The sequence below is a fragment of the Rhinopithecus bieti genome, unplaced genomic scaffold, assembly GCF_001698545.2.
Source record: "Rhinopithecus bieti isolate Rb0 unplaced genomic scaffold, ASM169854v2 scaffold_38527, whole genome shotgun sequence".
In the NCBI taxonomy this organism is placed as follows: Eukaryota; Metazoa; Chordata; class Mammalia; order Primates; family Cercopithecidae; genus Rhinopithecus; species Rhinopithecus bieti.
The window spans coordinates 98,943-121,485 of NW_016816004.1; the positions used below are offsets into that span (position 1 = coordinate 98,943).

General features: G+C 39.3%; 2 protein-coding genes across 2 annotated transcripts in view; one reads left to right on the forward strand and one right to left on the reverse strand.

Moving 5' to 3' along the window:
* GPR15 (G protein-coupled receptor 15) overlaps positions 1 to 13,951 on the forward strand; it is a 57,545-nt gene extending 43,594 nt beyond the window's left edge. Inside the window, exons 3-4 of the mRNA XM_017854260.1 lie at positions 2,783 to 2,860; positions 13,854 to 13,951. The gene's annotated coding sequence lies outside the window, so the exon portion shown is untranslated. The remainder of the gene's footprint in view (positions 1 to 2,782; positions 2,861 to 13,853) is intronic.
* On the reverse strand, positions 8,122 to 21,847 carry CPOX (coproporphyrinogen oxidase). Its single transcript, XM_017854259.1, has 7 exons — positions 21,118 to 21,847; positions 19,202 to 19,345; positions 18,822 to 18,932; positions 16,890 to 17,031; positions 13,974 to 14,192; positions 9,980 to 10,084; positions 8,122 to 9,447 (listed from the first exon to the last, which is right to left on the reverse strand). The coding sequence occupies exons 1-7, from the start codon at positions 21,671 to 21,673 to the stop codon at positions 9,360 to 9,362; spliced, it is 1,365 nt and encodes a 454-aa protein (XP_017709748.1). The 5' UTR covers positions 21,674 to 21,847; the 3' UTR covers positions 8,122 to 9,359.
* Between the last annotated feature and the right edge of the window lie 696 nt (positions 21,848 to 22,543).

Genomic DNA, 22,543 nt, shown 5'->3' on the forward strand with positions numbered 1-22,543 from the left:
TCTTCTTTGGAGAAGTGTCTGTTCATATCCTTTGCCCACTTTTTGATGGCATTGTTTTTTTCTTGCAAATTTTTTTAAGTTCTTCGTAAATTCTGGATATTAGCCCTTTGTCAAATGGATAGATTACAAAAATTTTCTCCCATTCCATAGGTTGCCTGTTCACCCTGATGATAGTTTCCTTTGCTGTGCAGAAGCTCTTTAGTTTAATTACATCCTATTTGTCAATTTTGGCTTTTGCTGCCATTGCTTTTGGTGTTTCAGTCATGAAGCCTTTGCCCATGCCTATGTCCTGAATGGTGTTGCCTGAGTTTTCTTCTAGGGTTTTTACAGTTTTAGGTCTTACATTTAAGTCTGTAATTCATCTCGAGTTAATTTTTGTATAAGGTGTAAGGAACGGATAGAGTTTCAGCTTTCTACCTATAGCTATCCTTGGCTATCTATTCTTATAAAGAGGCACTAAGAAGTAATTGGAAGCTCTGGGAGGAAAGTAGGGGCAAAGAAAAGAGCTAATCATTTTGTAGTGAAAATATCAAAGCCTCCAGCAGTATTTTTCCCCCCTAGAACTATTCATTATCTATTTGGGGAAAAAAAGCCCTTGAATCTCCTGCCCAGCTGGAGACCAAGTTCCCATAAAGAAATGGGGGCAGTTGATGGGTTAGAGCCCTCAGTCAGTAGCTCACTTGCTCACTTTCAAGAAACCCCGTTATTTTCAGCCCCAGTCGATTATCTGCCTTTGAAAGTTTTAAATAACAGGGGGAGATGCTTAAGGCATAAAAAATAAAACAGTGAGTATTCAAAATTATATACGCAATATGATTTAACTACATTAAAATATGCATAAAATAGCTAGAAAGAAATACACCAAAATTTTGAGTATTCATGGTTACTTCTGAGTGGTGGAATAAAATGTAATTATATCCTTAATACCATTGTTTATTTTCCAAGACTTCCACAAAGCATACACACTAATTTAAATATGTGGGAAAATACTTGATTTTAAAGAAACACGTATCAGGATGCCAGCAAGAAAACCCACAGAAGTGAATGTTAGTATCAGAGTAAAAGAGTTTTTCTGATCCTAGCTTAAAAGATTTTAATACTTGATGTACACATTAATATTTTAAAAAATGAGTAAGATATTAAGAAATATCCTATTAATATATTTAAATGTTGACATGGCCACTTGTATATCAGAATCCAGCTGTACAACACTACTAAGAACTTTGAAGCTATCCATGAATCCTGCCTCAGTTCCATTCTCCATTCACCTGAATTTGGTATTTGTCATTAGCTTTTCATTAATTTTATCACTTATGTGTATCTAGCCTGTGGCCTAGCTTTGCATCTTTTGAATTTTATACAAATGGAACCACATTGTATGTATTGTTCTGCAGGTTATTTTATCTTCAGTCAATGTCTGTGATATTCATCCATATTAATTTTCCCAGTTGTATAATTTATATACACATAACATGAGTCTATGGTATTCTATTTTATTAATAAACCAGAATTTATTTATCTATTCTTCCATTTATTAAACTTGGGTTGCTTTTAGATTTTGTCATTACAAATGATTTTACCTCTTCTTTTCTAATCTTTGTATTTCTAATTCTTTATCTTGCCTAAACTTACTAGCTTAGCATCTCTAATACAATATTGAATAATAGTAGTGATACTGAACATCCTCATCTTGTTTCTGCCTGCTAATTTCTCTTTTTCCTTTTCTTCAGTTTGTTTGGTTGTCTTGTAAAATTTCTTGATTGAGAAATAGTTTTCATTTTTTCTTATTTATCAGCATAAATATTTAAGCCTTTAAGAAAACACCGCATTAGTTATGTCTCATAGGGTGTAGTAGGTATTGTTTATATTATCAGTATTTCCTAGATATGAGTAATTTTGGTTTATATTTCCTCTTTGATCCAAGACTGGGCTAAGAAAAAAAGCTGTTTTAATTTACAAGATGTTGGAGTTTTAGTTTTTTATTTGCTTGTTCATTTTGTCTTACTGTATTATGATTAGAGAATATTGTCAGTATAATTTCCGTTTTTTTAAATTTCTTATGGAGTTTGTAATTTAGAAAAGAATTTTTCAATTTGTATGAATGTCCCTAGGTACTGTGAAGGGTTGTCTCTATTTTCAGGGTTCAGGGTTCAGAATATATGTAATTTAGAGATACTTTGTTACTCATGTTATTTAGGTCTTCTACATCTTTAATATGTTTCCTCTGACTTGCTCTGTCAGGGACTAAGTGAAATAATTCAACAACTGCAAGTGTGCATCAGTCTAGTTCCGCCAGTGGATTTTTTTCTCCTTGTGAATATAGTTATGTACTTTGGTCCATTGATATTTACACCTTTTTACATTCACATTTTAAGTACCCTTCTTTTTCTTATGTTACGCTTTTAGATGTGAATTCCATGATAGCTGATATGAGTATCATAACTCCTTCATTTTTTTAAGTTTGTACTTGCCTGGTATAGCTATCGTTTTCTACTTTCTGAAGCATTTTGTCTTAAAGGTATCTCTTTTATATAGCATCTATTTCTTTATGGTCCCACTTGAAATATTTTTAAAGTATGTTATGATACTTTTATTTATTGATATGTATGTCATTTTTTATTTATTGATAGGATGGGTATGTTTGCTCTGGCTTTATCATACGGTTCTTGTTGTTTTCTAAATTTGTAGCTTAAAGTCTCTCACTTTAGTTTGGTTTATATTTCTAGTCTACTGATTACCTTTAGTATATTGTATTTAACATGTTCATTCTCCATTTCTTTAGACAGTGTCCATTCGTTTCCTCTAAAACCAATGGGAAATTAGCACACTTTCACTTCCTGCCCTGTAACTCTGGCCACAGGTAAGAAGCCAAGCTTTATGGTTATTATATTCTTTCTTTGGTTTATCAAGACATTCTGTTTTCTTCTCCACTTTCATTTTTAGTCCATCAAATTGTAAAAACACATACACTATTTGAATGAGCAATTCTTCAATTACAAGCTGATTTTTTTACGCCCAAAATGTGCTTTTTTTGTGAAATACCCACATAATTAATTGTAGACATAATGAAATTACACACAGAGCTTTTGAAATGATAAAATGTTTTCTTACCTTTCTTCACTGAATCACACATACCCCTGGGGTATTAGACTCTAAATTGAATACACAAATTTAGATGAATAGTCCTCAATCTTTTTAGAATTGTGTATCCTCTGAGAGTCAAATTAACATAATTCACTCTCAGACAAAAATGTTCACATTTTCTCAGGCAACTCACAGTTCAGAGACGGCCAGGGAACTCAGATGCTAAGCACCTTACTTTAGACATTCAACATTACTGGAATTGCAGACACTACCAACTTCAGAATCTCCCAATCATAAAGTGAGACATGAAACATGGTGGAGACATTTGACAAGACATAAACAGCATAGTCAAATTAGCCATGCTTGATTAAATATGTAACGACTCATTTAGATAATCTGTCCAACAACAGCAGAGTTCAACAAAAGACAGATTTCAGATAATTCTCTCATTTCACTCCTTCTTTGCCTCTCCTCTTTTTCTGTCCTGTTCTCTACCTCTTCTCTCTTGTTTCTCCTTCTTCCTCCCAGGACTTTTTATTCTCCCTCCTTCTTCCTCGCTTTACTTTACTTTCTCCTCCTCCATTCCTCACCAAAAAACAAACAAAAAACCCCTGCAGATTAGATTTTCTGCTCCACCTACTGGTTCTTTCAAGAATGTCATATTCTTGAGAAACTGGAGACACTACCTGGTATGTTAATGGAAATAATTTTATCATCTAAATTTTAGTATCTGAGAAGACCTTCATAATTTATAGACTAGGATCATTTTTAAATGTTAATTTAAATCCCAATTTATCAAACATATTAACATAGAGTATAGATCATGTTAACATCTTCTATTAGAAACAAACATTGTAATATTTGAGCCCTTATTACAATCACATCCCACTTGTCTCTTTCAATTTCCTTCCTCCTATTCTATTCAGATAGCTGCTTCTCGGCTGTCTTTCCTGATACGTCATCCTGTGTGCATTTCTCTGTCCCCAGTTCGGTCTCTGATGCTCTTTTATTACACTGCATGCACTTCCTTGGGTGGCTTACCTTCTTCCACTTCTTCAATTATTACTTTTACAAAATTGGTAGACTTATGTTTGTAGACTGAGCTCTCCTAAGTTCACATCTCTAAATACTGGTACAGGTAGCTTGCAAGCATTTCAAGCACCTCAAAACTGCTCTTTTCATTTCTGTTGATGACATTTCATCTGTTTCAATGATCTATTGCTGTTTAACAAACCACTCCAAGCTTAATGACATGTAACAGCAACCATTTTATCATGTTCACAGATTCTACAAGTCAGGAATTCTGATAGGGCACAGCAGGGATGGCTTGTCTTTGCTCCACACGTGAGAGCACGTCAGCTGAAGACTGCCTCTTACTGTTTGGGGGGATACCATATCTCCCACACATTACTAAGATGAACAGTGGGGGTGGGTGGCAGAGAGGTAAAGATGAAAGTGGCTCCTTATTCTTTGCTTCTTAGAAATACATTACTTTTAAGCACCATACTCATGCTGAATACTATTAAGATCAAGTACACATTAAAAAACAAAAAGTACTTTCAGCAGAATTTGTATTGAAGTAGTTTTGTTGTTGTTGTTGTTGTTGTTTTCTTGTTTTTTTGAGACAGAGTTTTGCGCTGTCGCGCAGGCTGGAGTGCAGTGGCACGATCTTGGCTCACTGCAATCCTTGCCTCCCAGGTTCAAGTGATTTTCCTGCCTTAGCCTCCTGAGCTGGGATTACAGGCGCCCATCACCACGCCTCACTAATTTTTGTATATTTAGTAGAGATGGGGTTTCACCATGTTGGCTAGGCTAGTCTCGAACTCCTGACCTCAGTTGATCCACCCACTTCAGCCTCCCAAAGTGCTGGGATTACAGGTGTGAGCCACTGTGCCCGGGCTGTATTCAGGTGGTGTTAATTTGAATGTTCTTTGAGGACATCTGAACTAGTTATTTTTAATAAACTACAGTTTGAACTACAAGAAATTGCTGAATTTGCATATTATACTAATGGTTACAAGAATGTCAAGCAGCAGACGTGGAACAGATTCTAAAAGCCTGTCTGCCTCATCAAGTCAGAAAATGGAAGCAACCTTGACCAGATCTGAGCATAGATAAATTGCTATAGACTTTTATTTATGAAAGCATTATTCACTTGCTATTACATAAGAGGCATTCGGCCAGTACAGCTTTGTGAACTTTGATACCTCTCAACCATCTCATAAGAAAACACATCCATGACAGAGTCAGTGTTGCAACTCTAAATGACTGCAAAGTCAATTTACTTTCCTAAGTGGCTGTATTTGCATCAACCCATTGAAACCATGATGGGTTAGATTAGGACAAATTTTATGTTCAAACACATTTTGAAATATGAAGGGATTAACAGTAAAAGGATTATTGAAAATACTGATTGAATGAGCTTAACATCTAGAATACAGCTGGCTACACTGACTGGAAGAGGAAATGCAGTTCAACTAACTTGCTCTGCTGGTATATGTATATGTTAGTGAATATCCAGTATAAAACCACTTGTAGGCCGGGCATGGTGGCTCATCCCTGTAATCCCAGCACTTTGGGAGGCCGAGGCAGGTGGATCACCTGAGATCAGGATTTCAAGACCAGCCTGGCCAACGTGATGAAACCTTGTCTCTACTTTAAAGAAAATACAAAAATTAGCCGGGTGTGCTGGCACATGCCTGTAATCCCAGCTGCTTGGGAGGCTGAGGCAAGAGAATCACTTGAACCCAGGAGGTGGAGGTTGCAGTGAGTCAGGATCGCACCATTACACTCCAGCCTGGTCGACAAGAGTGAAACTCTATCTCAAAAAAAAAAACAAACAAACAACAAAAAAAAAAAACACTTGTAGAAACAGGTCTGTGAGTACATTAGTCTGTTTTCACATTGCTATAAAGAACTGCCTGAGACTGAATAATTTATAAAGAGGTTTAATTGACTCATAGTTCAGCATGGCTGGGAGGGTCTCAGGAAACTTACAATCATGGCAGATGGCAAAAGAGAAGCAAGGCACCTTCTTCACAAGGCGGCAGGAAGGAGAAGTGCCGAGCAAAGGAGGGAAGAGCCCCTTACAAAACTATCAGATCCTGTGAGAACTTACTCTACCACGAGAACAGCACAGGGGTGATTTACCCCCATGATTCAATTACCTCCACCTGGTCTCTCCCTTGACACCTGGGGATTTTGGGGATTACAATTCAAGGTAAGATTTGGGTGGGGACACAAACCCTAACCATATCAGTGAGGTTTTATGTTGTACAACTTATGACTTGATTTCAGGTAACAAAACAAGGGAATTTAGTCAAGCCATTTACAAAGGTCTAAGCGTCACTAACTTAAATGTGGTAATTTAGGTTTATTATGAAATTGGATTGTTATGTATGCTTCTTTGGGAAGAAAGATGAAATTTTAAAATGTGGGATTTCAAATATATAACTTATACTTGTGGCAGGGATAATACAATACATTCTTGAAAACAATTTCTAAATGAGCTTTTAGAGATACTGGGAACTTCTGTTTTCACAGACTAGGAATAAGACAGTTATACAGACAGTTAAACAACACTAAGCTTGATACTACAATATATTGCAAAACAGTCTTGGAAAACAAAGCTTAACAGATCATTCATTAGGTAGCAAGTACTACAAATAAGGAAAGACCCACCTTCAATATTTTGTAATAAGTGGGATGTGGATTGAACGACTGTAAATAGAATATGTTGAGAGCAATACTAAAAGTAAAGTGTGCTGAAAGGATAGAAGAGATTGACTCCAAGGAAGGTTTCTTGAAGAAGATTTCAATTGGGCATGGAAGGATGAACAGGCGCGTAAGACACTCCAAGCAGAGATAGCAGCAGCCTGAGAAAAGGCCAGAGGGGGTATAATTTGGGGGAAGTTCAGAAAAGTGGTGAGTGACCAAATGCACAGAGCATATGGTCTGAGACTGAAATGCACAGAGAAATGTAGAAGATAAGGCTGAAACATGAGGTAGGGGTTAAATGGTGGATTGCTTGAAAGTATTAGCTTTATTAAAGTATTATTCACATATACAATAAAATTCCATGATTTTAAGTTCAGTGAATTTTGATAAATGTATAAACAGTCTAGTAACCATCACCACAATCAAGATGTAAAACATTTAAATCACCTCAAAATACTTTTGTTCCCTTTCACAAATCTGCATCCCCTGGCCCCGACATCCATTGATCTGCTTTCTGTCATTAAAGCTTTGCTTTTTCTAGGTTTTCTTATAATGTAGTCATATAGTAACTACTTCTATGTGTGGCTTTCACTTGGCATAATGCTTCTGATGTTCATCCATGTTACTGTCATTAGCAACAGCTATTCCTTTTCATTGCTTGGTATTTTAATATATGCATATATCACAAGTTGTTTATCTGCTCATCTGCTGTTAGCCATTTGGGCTGTTTCTAATTTTCAACTATTGAATAAAGCTGCTACGAAAATTGAGCACAAAACTTGTATTTTTCTTGAGTAAAATACCTAGGAGTCAGGAACTCTGGCATTAGTATAGTTGAGCCTTGAACACAGGTTTGAACTGCACAGTTTTGCTTCTTCGCAGATTTTCTTCCACCTCTGTCACCCTTTAGAGAGTAAGACCTACTCTTCCTCTTACTCCTCCCACTAAGCCTACCCAACATGAAGTCAATGAGGATGAAGACCTTTACGATCATTCACTTCCACCTAATGAATAGCAAATATATCTTCTTTCTTATGATTTCCTTAATAACATTTTCATTTCTTTAGCTTGTAAGAAGAGCATATAATACATATAACATAAAACATGTGTGAATTGACTATGTTATTGGTCAGGCTACCAGTCAACAGTAGGCTAACAGTGATTAACTTTTGGGAGAGTCAAAAGTTATACAAAGATTTGAAACTGCATGCAGTAAGGAGGACTTGGGGCCCCTCCCCCTATGTTGTTCAAGAATCAACTGTACTAAGAAATATTTGCATTTTCCTATATTATCCTGGCAACAAAAAATATAAATATTTCTTAGTCTTATTTCATAATAAAATTTATTAGATGTGTTTTAAGACAGTTGAAGAATTCATACATTTTCCAGCCCTAAAAAGGCCACACACAATCACATACATTCAACGTGTTCCAAGATAATGATATGTATGAGATGCTGTTCCTTATAAACTTTATTATGAAGCAAATAAAACAATACATTCATATTATTATATGAACAAAGAAGTCACACATTAAGAATCCTGTTGCGATTTTCTCTTAAGAGCAAAGAGCTGCAGAACCTCTAATATAAAAAAGAGGACATTTTCAATGTGTCCATTTTGCTAAGAAATGTGTGTATGAAATGCCTCCAAGTTTCTCCTACTATATATATTCGCTTTAAAGAAGGAAATTATTTCTCATTTCATTTTTCAAATGAGAAACACTGCCTAAATTCATGACATCCCTAGGATTATTCTTAGTCTCAACTTCCACATAGAGATGTCTGAAATAGAAAACTTTAAGTATCAGCATTCAGGGATATAAGCTTTCACATTCAAAAGGGCAGAGAATCCCAACATTAACAAACAATGGTTCCACAAAAGTCAAAATTACAACTTACACATCTCTTAATAGTAATGTCACTTTAGAGTTTACAAACTACAGAAATAACTGAATTGTAACACATGCAGAGATTAAGAATATTTCAAGTGCTTCTAAATACCTATTATAAAAATATATATCTACTTGACACTATTATGTTCTCTGGAGAAAGATATATAAAGATTACAGCAGAGACTCCAGTACTGACAAAGTAAAATTTTTACCTTCAAGTTGCATTCTAAAATTACTCTGAAGTCTCAACTTCACTGAATTAATGAAAACAAAATGTATTCCATGACAGATTTTTGTGGCAGAAATGAAAACTTTAAAAAACACATGAAAGAAAAACAAGATGAGAAATTTCCTGATACATATAATACTATTTACATTCCCTTATCTCAATACTTGGAAACTCAATGTCCTATTTTGTAAACTAGTCATATAAAATGACACTACAAGTATAAATGAGGTGTAATCAATTGACTCTGACAATCTGCCATCTCACCATTCATCACTGACAGCATCCAAAACATGTGACCATCTGCCCACGAGGTGGGGTGCAGAGTGGAAAAGACTAAGGCACAGGTAACTGCCACACAGTGGCAAAGTGCCAGCCAGTGGCATGGAGAGCACACATCCTGTGCCCTCCAAACCCCCGCATGGCCACTCTGCCTGCATCAACACACCCAGTCCCTTGGATGGCGTAGAACTTCCAGAATTTCAGCTTCTTTGGAATTCTCTGAGGGTGAATGCATGTACTCCCATCTACGCGTGTCCAAAACAAAAGCAAAAAACATCATAAAAAATAATGACACATATACCTCTTTACTTAAGTGAAAATAAAATCTAAGAATTAAAAAAAAAAAAAGCCTTATACTTCTTTGTCTCTACTGTGCCTGATGCGCTTTGTACCAACTTGACCTTTAAAAAAACTATTTGCCAAAAAAATAGTTTCCTAATAACTCTTGGGTATGCTTTGGCTAATATTACTATCCCAGAGCCAAAATACACCTTTAACATAAACCAGGGTTTCATAAAGTATAGAACCTCAGGTGATCCATGGGCAAACTCTCTTTAGCTTAATACTTATGCATACCTCTTTCCAGAAAAACAAATAGGCCACCATGACTCAGCCTGTGTTCTCTCTGCCTCTAGTCTCTCCTTGCCCTCACAGAGCTGTGGCATTCACCATGTCACCGCTGCTAGGTATGACATCTGCGGTGTTAACTTTCATATTTTGTGGGTGTTTGGGAATTGGGAGTGTAGGGATAACTACTAAAATGAGTTATCTCCTTACCGGGCAGTTAGAGGTAAAGACATCAAGATACTTTCAATTCTGGATCCTGGAGTGAAGAGGCCAAACTTTGTACCCCGATCATACAGCAGATTAAATTCTACATACCTGCCATAAATACATCAAAATAACATTAAGGGCCAGCTCAATAAAATCTTAAGACTAACCCATAACAAATATTCAAAAAGGGGTGGGTTTTCCCCCCAGTTCCCATCAGTTGGAACTGGCACAGAGGATCACCACCCTACAGCCCATTGAGAGCTCTCCATCTGGACAGGCAGAAAGAAAAGGTTATTCTACCCACTGAACAATAGAATACAGATTCTGACCCAACATAGAGCAGTCACAATACAAGGTTATGTTTTCCCATAAGTAAACAGAATTGACACAAAGCTGAGAAGTTTAAAGCACAACAAGTAAGAAAAAAAAATGCATCCCTTCTCAAGATGACCCAGCTCCTTCTGGCCTTCCTCATAATCTGGAATGCTTCGGAGTCAAAGATTTCATTTCACTGTCTGTAACTCATGAGTACTACTACCAAGATGGTGTAAAACTTCTGTATCTGAAAGGCCAACTACAGCTAACAATAATCTATTATTAATAGACTATGATGTTCTGTATATTTCTCTTTCTTAAAGTAGTTAATTTCATTAATAAGCAGTCATATAATTCAGTCTCTCTGCAGATTAATAGCAATCATAATAAAAGGTAGTGTTGAGTTGCAGTGTTTTTTTTTTTTTTTTTTTTTTTTAAATACCCTTAGCATCAACTAAAACTTGGTTCAGTATATTAACTGCCCTAGTCAGATCTGGACTCCATCCAGTTTAAAAGCCTGTGTCTGCCTTTAACATAGGATGTAAAAAGGTCTCCCTCTCTGATTTCAAAAGGATAATTTCTACTACTCAAAAGAATTTAGACTGATTCACAATCTGAAAAGTTCAATAAACAGTGCCCCTTTCAGATCATTTATCTAATTCAGAAATTACTCCCTTGGTCTAAACTTCTCTCACATATTCTTATTTACCTATTGGTTACTGTCTTGATGCCCATCTCTAGTAAAATATTCTCTAGGTTCCCACAATAATTTTTTTTTTTTTTTTTGAGACGGAGTCTCGCTCTGTTGCCCAGGCTGGAGTGCAGTGTCGTGGTCTCGGCTCACTGCAAGCTCCGCCTCCCGGGTTTACACCATTCTCCTGCCTCAGCCTCCCGAGTAGCTGGGACTACAGGCGCCCGCCACCTTGCCTGGCTAATTTTTTGTATTTTAGTAGAGACGGGGTTTCACCATGTTAGCCAGGATGGTCTCGATCTCCTGACCTCGTGATCCGCCCGTCTCGGCCTCCCAAAGTGCTGGGATTACAGGCTTGAGCCACCGCGCCCGGCCCCACAATACTTTAATTTTTTAAAAGCATCTTTTGTATGTGGAACTTGTCAAAAGCCCTGCAAAGGTGTAAAGAATTTTATCTATGCTCCCTTTCTAACTCTCACCATTTATCATTGACTTTTATGTACAAAGAACTATTTAATACCTTCTTGTGTCTGTTTCAAAAAATAATTTAAGTGAATCTTCTGAATCCTTTTCTAAGACCATGGAAAATAATTCTATCTTTTGGCTACCTTTTTCACCTGATATTACGTTTCTGAAACATCTCAGGGATGGGTATGGTTCTCCAGTGTATACTGATGTATTTGAAGACCTACAGCAGAGACCCTTGTAAAGAGTCCTAAATGAATTTTCTGTCAGATCCTTTCCTCTACTGAGTGAATGATGCCCCTTTCTTTACATTGGCCTCTCTACCTCCCACCAAGCTGCACTTAGATCTGATCTTTCTTTTAAAAAAAAAAAAATTTTTTTAATAAAAAATGTCCATCTCCTTTTCCTGGTATAGATCTGATATTCTATATATTCCTCTTTCTTAAAGTAGTTAATTGCATTAATAAGTAGTCATATAATTTGGTCTCCCTGCAGATTAATAGCAATCATAATAAAAGGTAGTGTTGAGTTGCAGCATTTTCTTTCTTTTTTTTTTTTTTTTTATAATTTCTCATCCTTTTCATACATCTGTCCTCTCTGGGGTGCCCATAAGTTAGGGACTTTAACCAATCCCTTCAATTTAACTAATGCCTAAATTTTATCCTGTTTCCCTTTCCCAAAATACAACGAACAAATAAGTTAAAGGTCTTTAATTTCTGTTTTCCTATGAAAAGGATAACTGTTAGACTGACGTTCAAGGTCTGGGGGAGGATAGTAGTAACTGAGGGCAAGACACTGGATGAGACTGCCAAATAAGACTGTAAAGTCAAAAGGGAACGAGACTGACTGCTGAAAAGGAGACCCGTGTTTGGAGGGGGTGAAAACAGGGGAAAGTGGGTAATAGTAAGTGAAAAGGATAGATAACAGGTCATGACTGCAGTATTAGAAACCAAAGACAATGTTGATAGCCCCAGAGAAGAGCTGGAGTTATCCCAGTCCCCAGAGTTTATTGCCATCTTAAGGCCCAGAGATAAGGGAGGCAGAAAGAAGCTGTCTTTGAAGAACAGTCACACACCATACCATAGAAAATTAATCTAACACCCCACAGTTCTGCCTATCTCATGACACCAGACATGCAATGGTACACACACAATGACTTTCAGAATGATCTGCCATCAAACAACGTATAAAAAACAAAACAAACCATTACTCCTGTCTGTGAAGTTTTAAAGGATTCACCTAACTAGTATTGACAAAATCTGCCAGCTTTGCCTATGAAATCTTGTGCAAAACTAGAATAATTTACTTTGCACAGAGTTCTAAATTGTCCTCTTAGGTATGTCATCCCCACTAAACTATGAGACTCTTTATGTCAGGTCCATGTTATGGCCACCTGGTAGCCAAGACAGTGCCTCATCACAGGGGCCGCCAAATAAATATCAAGTGAAAGAAGGAAAGAGTGGTAAAAGTATATTCAAGAAATTATGGAAATGAACAAAAAAACATATTCCAAAATAGATGCATTCTTTAAGAAATTTCTAAAAATTTACTCTCATGTTTTTCAAGTTAGTAAATGGGAACCAGATAGCACAGGCAGTCATAAGAAAGGATATACGCAAATGTTTATCTTTAGACTTGAAACATTATTTAAGTTGACCTCTTTAAGGCAAAAGCTTTACCTCCTTAGTACCCAAAGCTGCTTTTGCCGAACACAGAATTAACATCAATGAGAAAATCCATTTTATAGCCATGTTTCAGTAGTATACAGGCATTTAAGGTGGCAATGAGAAACTGATCGGGGCCAGCAGGCTGTGTAACTTGGAGTGGATTTACAAGTAGACCGTGGCTGGAGATAGTCTCAGAATGGACACCCCACTGAGCTCACTAGGCTCACTGCACAGAGCAGGGTGGTTAAGGTGAGTATCATGGTAAGAAGCACAAACCTGCTTCAACTGCTTAACCTTACGCACTACACAGGCTACAAGTTTTGAAGTCATTTTGACCCAGTTCCACATCTGAGATCTTATAGTTACCAGCTATGCCTCTTGGGCAACAGATTTAACTTTCTGAAAAAAGATGATTACACCTATCTTACCATCAGATACAAAATGCCTAATGGAGAGGCCGGCAGAAATTTCTGAAATTATTTCCATTAAAATAACTTCCGTGAAATCTTTAAGATGAATGAAAAAAGGTGTGATTCCAAATTTACAAAGCTGCAAAGACATTAAATCTTGACATAAGGCTGGAGGGTATTACTAGAAGACTAAGAGAAATCAGCAGAATTAAATTCAGCAAGCACTTACTACATGCCTACTATGAGTCTCTAACGTATAGATGAATTAAACTTTGCTATAATTATAATACTTTACACAATGTCTTTTAATTCATTTAATATCCATCTAGCTTTGAAAAGAAATTAACACAACTATTACAAGTATCCGACAACACAACACCTGCTATTATTAAGAGCTGCTCCACCTCCCCCAGTTACGCCATGAAAGAATTCATTCTCCAGTCACTTACCGTCCTCTTCTGAGCTGCTGCCACAGCTTCTCCTCGGGCGTGAATGAGTCATCACAGTGCTTTTTCACAAGGGGAATATAAGAAGGAACTACAGCCTTGGCACAGCTCTGTACAAAGCGAAACACCTCCTCCTTGGACGGAGAGTCAAGATCATCAAAAAAGATACCACCAATGCCCCGCCGCTCTCCACGATGGGCTATAAAGAAGTAATCATCACACCTGGAAAACACAGCAGCGCCAAACCAGGGATCAAATGGAAAAAAAGAGATGTGAAAATCAATGTGAGACTTTCAGGTTCCAGCACTATCCTCAACTAACGTCAGGATAGTGTCCTTATTTGCTGTCCAACAATGAAAATGAAATGAGGATTTTAGAAAGATTTTTTGCAGATATCACCAAGGTAGAAAATGCTTATCTTTTTTTTTTTCTTCTTCTTTTTTGAGACAGAGTCTCGCTCTGTCGCCCAGGCTTGAGTGCAGTGGCACGATCTTGGCTCACCACAAGCTCTGCCTCCTGGGTTTACGCCATGCTCCTGCCTCAGCCTCCCAAGTTGCTGGGACTATAGGCGCCCGCCACCACGCCCGGCTAATTGTTTGTATTTTTAGTACAGATGGAGTTTCACTGTGTCAGCCAGGATGGTTTCGATCTCCTGACCTCGTGATCCACCCAACTCGGCCTCCCAAAGTGCTGGAGTGAGCCACGGCACCCGCAGAAAATGCTTATCCTCTTATTTTCAAAGCAACCAGGCAATTTCACACAAGTGTATGTAAACGATGTGAAACTCTAAGAACTTTAGTGAAAAGAGAAACAGTCCAATATTGATACTGTATTTCTTGGAACAAGCTGCTGCCTTCAGAAGCACTGATGCTTTTGTAGGAGGCAGGAGGACAGGAATCTTCCACTAACAATGACACCAACCATGGTGCAAATCCAAGCTCTCTTGAGTGAGTTCTTGATTCACCAAAGGAAGGTACTATACACAATCAGGTCTCTTTCAGCAATAAAATTTGATAGTTCTATAGCATGAACAACAAAGGGAAAAGCTGGTGGAAAAAAAAGATCAGAGAATATTTTTTATTCTTTCATATGTCATATCAGACATATGAAAGCTTACCCTGTGAGGCAGCACATAAAACTATTAATCTGTTCTTGAGTCTTTTCCCCTCTATGGCTACTAGAATAGGTTTCCTAAGAAGCCATTTCCTAACTGTTAAACTCGTAAAATAGTTTATATCCTAAAAGTAGTTCTTTTGATAATCTCTGCATAAGGGTCCTTAAATAGAAAACATGTTCAAACAAAACTAAAAGCTATTTAAAAGGTCACCTTAAATACAGCTTCAATTGCTTAAACAACAACAACAACAAAACAACAGATGCAAATCCCTAGAACTGACACATCGGTAGAATTCACCTCAATCGTGACTTGTTGGCCTTCTTTATATGCACATTTTATTAACACAGTCTAAAAAAGTATATCCTGAGCAAGATTGTAAAGTCAGTGTTTAACCCAAATCATACCATTTCAAAGTCTCTCTTCAAAACATTATAAAATTAAGTAATCTACTTACTTCTTAGTTGGTGTTCCTTTGCTTATAACAGAATTGCTGAAACTGCGTAATTTATAAGTAAAAGGAACTTATTTCTTAAGTTACGGAAGCTGAGAAGTCCAAGTTTGAGGGCTTCATCTAGTGTGAGCGTTCTTGCTGGTGGGGTCTCTGCAGAGTCCTGAGGCAGCACACATCACATGGTCAGGGGCTGAACGTGCTAGCTCAGGTCTCTTCTTATAAAGCCACCAGTCCTGCTCCCGTGAATTTAATCCATTAATGCATGAATGGATTAATCCATCCATCAGGGCTCTGCCCAATCACCTCTTAAGGGGCCCAGCTCTTAATACTGCCAGATTGGGGGTTAAATTTCGACATCAGTTTTGGAGGAGACAAATATTCAAACCCAAGCACTTATACTAAAACTTCTTTTTAACTAGCTAGCATCCTAGATATTTTATTACCTAACACTGCTTAAAGTCATCTCAGTAATAGCTAGAAAAAAGAACCAAAAGAGAACTGTCTATTAGTCCTCCTGGAAGGATGCTAAGTTCTGAGAGAGGAAAAAACAAATAAAACAACCAGTATCTGCATGCATCCATGGCTGTATACTTTTCAGTAGTAATGTTAAATCAAGAGGGGAATATTCAAATGTTTCACTTTTCTGACGATTTTAAAGCTGAACTCCACACTCTTGCATAAATGACATTAACATTCTACAACTATTAGCTCTAAAACAAAGCAAAAGACAAAAAATTCTTTCTGTTCTTCGTTTTTCAAGAATGTCAATGAGCTCTAAGCAAAATTGAGTCCTTTACTCATATTCCAAACAATTTGTGCCAAGATTCCATTTGATGATAACAAATATTCTGGGTCTTCTCCCAACCTTTGTTTGTTTTCTTATTTTATCATTAGAATTTCTTTAACAAATTCTCCAATTCTTCTTTCTCCTTGGCCAAAATCTCTGGTATGTGGGCATCTCCCTCTAGTGGTTCTCCAACCCTTCCCATGCCCTTACACATTCCCAAGTCAACATCAGGAACAATAATTCTCATCTGGAATGAGAATTTAACAACCCACTCTAAATTAAAAAGCCTCTCATTCTCAAGCATAGATCACCTTATAGTTTATAGTCTATCATTCTAAATCATTTGGAATAAAAAGATGTTACTACTCAATTTATATTATAATATTCCTAACTAAATAATTTAACACAACCACTTAAAACTAGTATTCTAATTCTTCTGATGAGTAAAGTAAGAAAAATAGTTCCATTTTCATAAGAGAAGAGGGTATTTAGTGACATAATAGTTGCCTTCAGAAGGAATAGAATGTAATTTTGGGGTCATGAAAGTTCAGTAACTTTACCTACCATTTTTTAAATTTGGGGTAGAGCTCTGGACCATGCTGGTCACAAGCCTCCTTTAGAGTTCTGTGAAAATGGACAGCGTCTTCTTGGTTCAAGTATGTTGGAGTGAGGTCACATCCACCACCAAACCACCACTGCTTGTTGCCTACCAAATCAAGACATGGGATTCTAATGCGGACTTTCGAGATTCAGCATTACTGGCTATATTAGAAAACTTAATTAAGCAGCTTAATTTATTCAGCATAAAATGGATGACAATAAAAAAAAAAATTTTAACTGATTTTAGCTCTGAAGACCAGTAAGGCCTAGGCAGAAAAAGAGAGGTAAAAGCGGCCAGGTGCGGTGGCTCATGCCTGTAATCCTAGCACTTTGGGAGGCCGAGGCGGGCAGATCGCCCGAGGTCAGGAGTTCGAAACCAGCCTGGCCAATATGGTGAAACCTCGCTGCTACTAAAAATACGAAAAATAGCCAGGCGTGGTGGCCACCTATAATCCCAGCTACTCAGGAGGCTGAGGCAGGAGAATCGCTTGAACCCAGGAGATGGAGATTGCAGTAAGCTGAGATCGCGCCACTGCACTCCAGCCTGGGAGACAAGAGTAAGACTCCATCTCAAAAAAACAAAACGGAACAAAACAACAACAAAAAATTAGAAATAAAGTAAAAAGTAAAAGTGGAACTTGCAAGGAATGATATGCAGGGCAGTGAGTGATAAAACAGTACACTGGTGGATCAGGAAGTGGATTGCAACTCTGGCCGTAGAGGAGAATCACATGAGGAGCTTAAAGTAGCTAGAACACAAAAAAGAAAAAACAAAAACAAACCCACATCTCTGACCCAGGAATCTGTAGTTTATAAAAACTTCCCAGTAGATTCTGACACTCCTTGTATTAAGAACCACTACCACCCCTCCCCTTTCCTAGAAAGAGTAAAAACACTTGCTGAGGTAACTTACCACTTGAGAGTAACTGTTTCATATGTTCACGGGTGTATGAGTTGTCAATACCAGTCAGCAACTTTAAACATAAAAGGTTGAACCAAGCTGAATGGCTTCAAAATGAAAAGTTAAAGCAGTGACTTTAAATGCCATCACCTACAGAGACACCAATAGGAATGGCGTGGCACTGCACAGGTATGCTGACATGTGGTATCAGGTAAGAGACAGGCTGGAACTACATGCACAGGAGGCATCATCAACTGCATCCCATTTTAGACCCACTGCTAATGCCCTGGTGACTAGCAAAGCTATGCATATGTAAAATATTTTCCAAAAGCAAGTTCTCAATTTCAACTTAACCTCGTACATAAGGTGTTCCTTCAGATGTAATGAATTTATGTTTGCAAAAAACCCTGGGTGCACACTGAAGTTCAGGTTCATTAAATCATTCCTTCTATGCTGGAGGAAATATGGGAAGATATGGGAAGGTTAGAGTCAGTCAATACCGTTCTTTTTTTTTTTTTTTTTTAAATGAGACGGAGTCTCGCTCTGTCACCCAGGCTGCAGTGTAGTGCAGTGGAGCAATCTCCGCTCACCGCAACCTGTCTCCCAGGTTGAAGTGATTCTTCCACCTCAGCCGCCCGAGTAGCTGGGACTACAGGTGCGTGCCACCACACCCAACTAAGTTTTTGTATTTTTAGTAGAGAGGGGGTTTCACCACGTTGGTCAGGCTGGTCTCGAACTCCTGACCTCAAGCGATCCACCCGCCTCAGCCTCCCAAAGTGTTGGGATTACAGGCATGAGCCACCATGCCTGGCCCCATTCTTACTTGTCATGTCTTGGGCAGAATCTATTGCACTTGCCAAGAAATTGCCTTTATATGCCTCCTGAAAGACCTACTTAAGACTATTCTTTCTCACTTTTAGATGTTATGCTCTCTTATCTGTTTCAAAGTGCACATTTTGCACAATAGTACTTTCCATAGCTCCTGAGACCCTTACCATCAGCTTCTTCTACTTCAAAGTATCTGTAGTTGAAATGGATAGTAGGAGCATGAGGATTCTTGGGGTGGATAACAGAGCTCACGCCCATAGCACAAAATGGCAATTTACCTGGAAAGTAAAATGTGAGTAGTGAGCTATATTCAGTTACCTTGAATGGCTTGATACAATTTAACTCTAATATGATTTCTAAGTCAATTTTCAAAAGTTGCTTTTTACATTGTCTCTTAAAACATAATTTAAAAGAGTAGCATTGTCAACATGCAGCATATGAACCTAAATGGCTTTTTTCAGAAGCAGTATTTATTTTATAAATAAAACTTGTGGGCAAAATAAGGTTTGCAGGGACTATTAAAGACTGTCCAGACTGTCTGATTTACCATCTTTAGTCTTCAGAACTTTTCCTCTGCTTCTCATTTGCTTTGCAGCTTCCTCTGAAAGATTTCCATGAACAACAGAAATGCTCACCCCAGCCTTTTCGAAAACACACCCATCTTGAAGTACACAGCTGATGCCACCACCTCCTGTGTATAGAAATGTAAAAAAGGAGGGAATGTAAGAGTATGTGCAAAACTGAAAGCAACCCTTGCATGAAGATGGTTATCTTCCTGTTTCCCAAATCTTTTACATCAGTGTATTTATCATTTTATGTACAATACAATTAGATAATTAGCTTAGCTTTATAACACACACTCTTAATATTGGGCAAATACTGGACCTTCTCATATAACTAAACTGAATATTTCTTCAACATTCTCCTGCCATCATCTAAAATAAATCACTGGAATATTCTCCCTTCAGATTCTACTGTTCAGAATGGCATCTATCAGTTATGATATATGAGAGAAAGCTAAGGTCAAAAATAGGAATGGGTAGACTTGAAGGGTGTTCTATTATCACTGAATTTAAGAGATCAATATTGTTTCAAAAATTTCTTTCTCAGTGTGCTGTTTGCCTTTTAATTTTATTTACAGGCAATGAAGAAACAGGAGATATTCCAACTCTGAAGGGATTCAGAACCTTAAAGTGAGACACACATTAGTAGTCACGTGTATGAGCCTTACAACTAATTTTTTTAAGGTACTAGAGTCACTGTAAGGACAATGTTTCATCAAAGTTCATGTTTGGCTTGTTTTATTTCTAAGAACATTTAGAGCTGGATGGGACATAAGATGATCCAGTACAACCTTCATATATTTCAAATGAGAAAACTGAGGACCAGAGGGGCAAAATATCTTATCCAAGGCCAAACTGCTGACAAGTGGCTGCAACAATTTGTCTAAATGCTCCCTATGCTTCAGACAATATTCTAAGCACTTCACATATATTCCATCCATATATATGGGTAGTATGAGGATTAAATGAGATGAAATATATATATATTTCACAGATGGGAAAACAGCCATAAAAGAAGTAACTTCTGAGGGTCACACAGCTAGTCTAGTACTGGAGGTTGTGTCCTAGTTCAGTGGTCTTTGCTTGAAAACATTACAAGATGGAAAACTAGACTGAACTTCATTTAATATAGATGTAGCAATATCACAGTTCAAAATCTGCCGGTGAGAGGCTGCTGTTGTATTTCCAGCTAGGAAAAGTCAGGAATCCTTCAAGTTTCCACTCAAGATGTGGGGTTTCACTGTATGGGCAACAACATGGTCATGAATGTATGCCTCTATGACAACTGGGTTCTGATGCTCAGGTATTTTGATATTAGAAGGGAATACTTTCCTAGCAGGAAATCTGATGCGTGCATTTGGTAGTGCTACTGAGAAACCAATCAAATATATCTTGCGCAACAGTAAAAAGAAGTGGGAAGATTCTGACACAATGACATCCTGGCTGGAGGAGTTTAGCCGACACTTAGCGCGCAGGAGATGAGTTCTTTCCATCTCCTAAAGAGGAAAAAGGGCAAATTCACCCAGAGAAGGAGACAAAATGTGTTCCATAATCTATTGGAATTTATGTTCAATAACGAACTCTGGACATCTAAGCTTGTTAGTTACAAATACCCCTTAAAAGTTCTAAAAAAAAAAAAAAAAAAAATTCTGCTATGGAATTGCAAAGATTTTGAAATGCAGTACCACAGTGACAGCTGATCTGGGTCCACACCTGCAAGCAGAGGGCTGGTGACCCTTTCGTGTCCATCTTTTTCTCTGCGGCCTCTAACCAAGCGGCCTCTGTGGGTACCCCCTAATTACCCCATCTCATAGTGTGAACTATTATATTTTCTGTCTGCAATCTGGAACCTGACCCTTTTCCCCCATCTCCACCTCCCGCCAAGGGCCGGCCTCCTTACCTTCCTTCCTCACCCACCGGTCCACAGAAAAGCTGGCGCCCCCGTCTACCTGTGCCAGAGCCTGACACACCTGGGCCTGGGTCTCCAGGATCAACAGCTCCATCTTGGTCTTCATGTCGCCCGGCCTCCTTCGCAGCTCGCCCAGGTCGGTCACAGGCGGGGCCATGAAGCTGCTGCAGCGGCGGGCCAGCTCATCCTCCTCCTCCGGCCTCCCCAGCGAAGGGGCCCGCGTCCCCGAGCTCTTAGGCAACATCTCCGCCCGCTGCACATGCCCAAGGGCAGCGGCGGCCAGCCCCACCAACCCCGCCAGCGCCGCGGCCAGCCCTGTCCCCAGCCAGGGGCCGCCTCTCGCCGTCGGGCCGTGCCCCAGCCCGCGGCTCTGCTCCGTGCCAGCCGGGCCAGGGGGCCGGCAGATGCGTCTGGCACCGCTGAGCTGGGACCAGGCTCGCAACCCTCCGCCGCCGCCGCACTGGGGCCAGGCGCGGAGCCTTCCACAGCCGCTCCGCGCCACGCGCCAGCAGGGGCCGACGCTCAGCCTGCCCAGCTGCGAGGCCATGCTCCCGCACTGTCACCTGGGGCAGTGCCTGCGTCCAGAGCCGGCCTTTGAGCCGACCCACCCCGACCGCCGGAGTACTGAGCCGGCGAGCCGCACAGGAGGAAAGAAGCTTTCGGGAAGAGCCACTGCAGCGTCCGGCTCTGGCGGCGGGGGCGGGAAGTGGGGTGTGCTGGGAGCTGTAGTCCGGATCCTATCGCCGCCTGCAGCGTCCCAGCGCGGGGCGGGAGATAAGAATCCGACGCGCCCAGAAGGGCTGGTCCGAAGGGAAGAGAGCGGGGCGGGGACCGTGCTGTAGAAGCTACGGGAGAGATAAGAGAGGCTCTCTTGTCACGTACAACTTCGGGTCGGCTGTTTACTCAGCCAAGGAGAGAAGATAGAGTCGGGCTGGGAGGCTGAGGGCGGACTGGGGCGGAAATGTGGCAGAGATCTCAGTCCCGCTTACATTTTCAAACAGGGTTTGCAGAATACAGAGCCTGGCTCAGGATCTATAGACTATAGACCCTCCCATCGCCCTGGGTCCTGGTCCTCTAGAGTTTTCAGAGGGGATGGGCAGGCTGGGAAACTCCTTGCTTAAGAATGATTTTCTAACGAGAGTGGGAGAAGCTAGTAATGGACTCGGAAGAGAATCTAGAAGACTTTCTGTGATGGAGTCCACATCACAGTTCTGTCCTTAAGATATCCCCAGGCCGGGGCCGGGCGCAGTGGCTCATGCCTGTAATCCTAGCACTTTGGAAGGCCCAGGCGGGTGGATCAGATGAGGTCAGGAGTTCGAGACCAGCCTGGCCAACATGGTGAAACCCTGCCTCTACTAAAAAAAAAAAAAAAAAAAAAAAATAGCCGAGTGTGAGGGCGTGCACCTGTAGTCTCAGC